The 2,796-nt window shown below is 42.7% G+C and overlaps 1 protein-coding gene across 1 annotated transcript; it reads left to right on the forward strand.

The window, feature by feature from the left end:
* The first annotated feature begins 1,198 nt into the window (after nt 1-1,198).
* LOC100773149 (prothymosin alpha) lies at nt 1,199-1,498 on the forward strand. The gene has a single exon (XM_027398716.1). The coding sequence runs from the start codon at nt 1,199-1,201 to the stop codon at nt 1,496-1,498; it is 300 nt and encodes a 99-aa protein (XP_027254517.1).
* The last annotated feature ends 1,298 nt before the right edge of the window (nt 1,499-2,796 follow it).

Consider the following 2,796-nt stretch of genomic DNA (forward strand, 5'->3'; position numbering starts at 1 on the left):
CATTTAATACTTGCCATGGTCCCATTTTTGTCTCCTATCTGCTGTGAGAGAATGAATCCATCCTTTCCAAAAGAAATAGACACTGTTGCAGAGCATATAGCAAGCCATTGTCAGACACTGACTCTACTGATGTCTTGGTCCTGGACTTCCTGACCTCCAACTGAGTGAGAAGTAAACTCCTGGCCTATGTAACTGCTGGTTGTGTTAGTTACTGTGCTGGTTACTCTTCCCATCATGAGGATAGAACACCTGAATATGCAGAAGTGATTCTAGAGCAATGGAATTGTAAGGATGAACTTTTTAAGGATCTGGAACAGGCTTTGCAATTTGCTGACTCTTTGCAGTCACTGAAGCCTCTCCTAAAAGCTGGCAGAACATTGAAAATTCACAGCATGAACTGTTTTACAAACTTAGAGAGACAAATGAATTTGATTATCCTGATTCACCAATTGTGAGAGGCAATGAATTTGGTGACTCTGTATATAAAATTTTTGACGGTTTAGGGAAAATAATGATGCTAGTGTGTTGCTCCTATCATCTCTAAATAAACTGACAAAGGAAAAGAATGAACTTTGTGGTAAAATTAACTGACCTCTAACATCTCAGAATATGGTGAAAGACAAGGAACTCACTGGTGAAAGTGAACAACTCCTGATGTACACAAACAGCCTAAAGGTGTCCGAGTGTGTGCTGGAAGAGATTTCTCTCTCCAGCAGCCATGGAGCTCAAATTGTAGAAAAATCAAACCAAACCCTCATTATAAGGCTGGCTGGATTATAGTGAAAATTCAAGTCCCAGGCTCACAGGGTGTCAATGGTTAAAGTAAGGGCATTAATTGGTAAAGAATGGGATCCTATAACTTGGGATGGGGATGTGTGGGAGGACCCTACTGAAGCTGAGAACTTTGAATACTCAGATTCTCAAGGGTTTACCTCACTCACCTGAGGAAGCAGTCTCTCTACCCTCAGCCAAAGATGTACTCACACCCCCAGCCCCTGAAATATTGTCCTTTTCACCTTTGCCAGAGGAAACGAATCCTTCATTGTCTGCTAAAGAAGCAGTGAGCTTCTCTGAAGGAAATGCCAGGCAAGACAATCCTGATGTCCCTCAGGCTCAGCAATCGTAGCTGGTAGACCAGACTAAAGACAAAGCATGCACCCAGAGAGGAGGTTGAAAAATGTGCCCCACCACATCAGACATGGCCATGGATACCTGCTCCAAGAATGTAAAGGGGAAGAAGGAAACTGTGGAGGAGAAGGAGAATGGAAGAGACTCACCTGCAGATGGGAATGCTGATGAGGAATATGGAAAGCAGGAAGCTCACAATGGGTTAGATGAAGAGGAATCAGGTGGGTGGGAAGAAGAGGAGGTAGAAGGTGACTGTGAGGAGGATGGGATGAAGATGAGGAAACAGGCTCCAACAGGCAGGCGGGTGGCTGAAGATTATGAAGATGATGATGGTGACACCAAGAAGCAGAAGACTAATGAGGACGTCTAGATAGCAAAAAAGGAAAAATTAAACTTGGGGCCACTTCACCCTCCACTTTCTGTCTCAGAATTTAAACAGGATCACCTTCAAGTAGAGAAGCAGGCCCCGCCCACCCGCAGCAGGCAGTGCCGCCAACAGACCATACTCTCTCCACCACCCCACCCCAACCACAACAGGAATTTGCAACAGGGGAGGAAAACAGAACAGAAGCTTCCAAGGCCCTTTGTTTTCTTTTTTCTTAAAAATACTTTAGAAGGAAAATTTGTTTTATTTTTATTCACATTTTATATTTTTGTGCATATTGTTAGGGGTCCACCATTCTTAAAGTTAACAGGTGACCAAACCGGCCTTCAGATGGTTCTCTGTCTTACTTCTGAATTTACTTGTGGTGTGAGCATGTTCATTATAATTACAAAGGAGAAAAGCACCTTGTAAAAAACAACAACAAAAACAACCTATTCCAAGCATTCCAGTAACTTTTTTGTGTATGTACCTAGCTGTGCTATAAATAGTTGGTTTGCATGAGATTGTTAAAAAGGCCAAATATAAATGGCTGCCTTTTAAAACTTTTTTGTCTATGAGGTCACTGTTTATTATTATCATTATCATTATTATTATTATTTTGTCCAACTTGATGTGTGTATGAAGCAATGACCAATAATAAACCAGCATTTTATTTTGCTGAGTTGCTGTAAAAAGAGAATTCTCAAACAAATAAAAGGAAGGTTACATTGGGTCTTGGCAAAAGGGACTCTTGGCCTGAGAGTCTATTTCCAGACTTGAGCCAGTTTGCAGACTCAGAACTCCTTGAATGAAGGGAAGGCTAGGTCCTAGGAAGGACTTTCCTCGGAGTTGAACTGTAAACCTTTCTCCAGTCCTTCCCTAGAGGGCCCTAAGGCCTTTTACAAGGGTAACTGTACAATGGGAGTGTCTTAGTCGGTGTCCTATTGCTGTGAAAAGACACCAGGACCACAGCAACTCTTATAAAGGAAAGCATTTAATTGGAGCTGGCTTACAGTTTCAGATGTTCAGTCCATTATCATCATAGCTGGGAGCATGGTGACATGCAGGCAGACATGGTGCTGGAGAAATAGCTGAGAGTTCTATGTCCTGATCCCCAGGCAGCAGGAAGAGAATGCCACTGGGTCTAGCTTGGGCTTTTGAAACCTCAAAGCCCACCTTCAGTGACACACTTCCTCCAACAAGACCATACCTCCTAATCCTTGTTAAATAGTGCCACTCCCTGACGACTAAGCATTCAAATACATGAGCCTCTGGAGGCCATTCTTATTCAAACCACCACTTCA

Source organism: Cricetulus griseus, chromosome 2 (genome assembly GCF_003668045.3).
Source record: "Cricetulus griseus strain 17A/GY chromosome 2, alternate assembly CriGri-PICRH-1.0, whole genome shotgun sequence".
NCBI classification, from domain to species: domain Eukaryota; kingdom Metazoa; phylum Chordata; class Mammalia; order Rodentia; family Cricetidae; genus Cricetulus; species Cricetulus griseus.

Coding starts and splice junctions, on each gene's coding strand:
- LOC100773149 (XM_027398716.1), top strand. CDS start 1,199: ATGGCCATGGATACCTGCTCCAAGAATGTAAAGGGGAAGAAGGAAACT.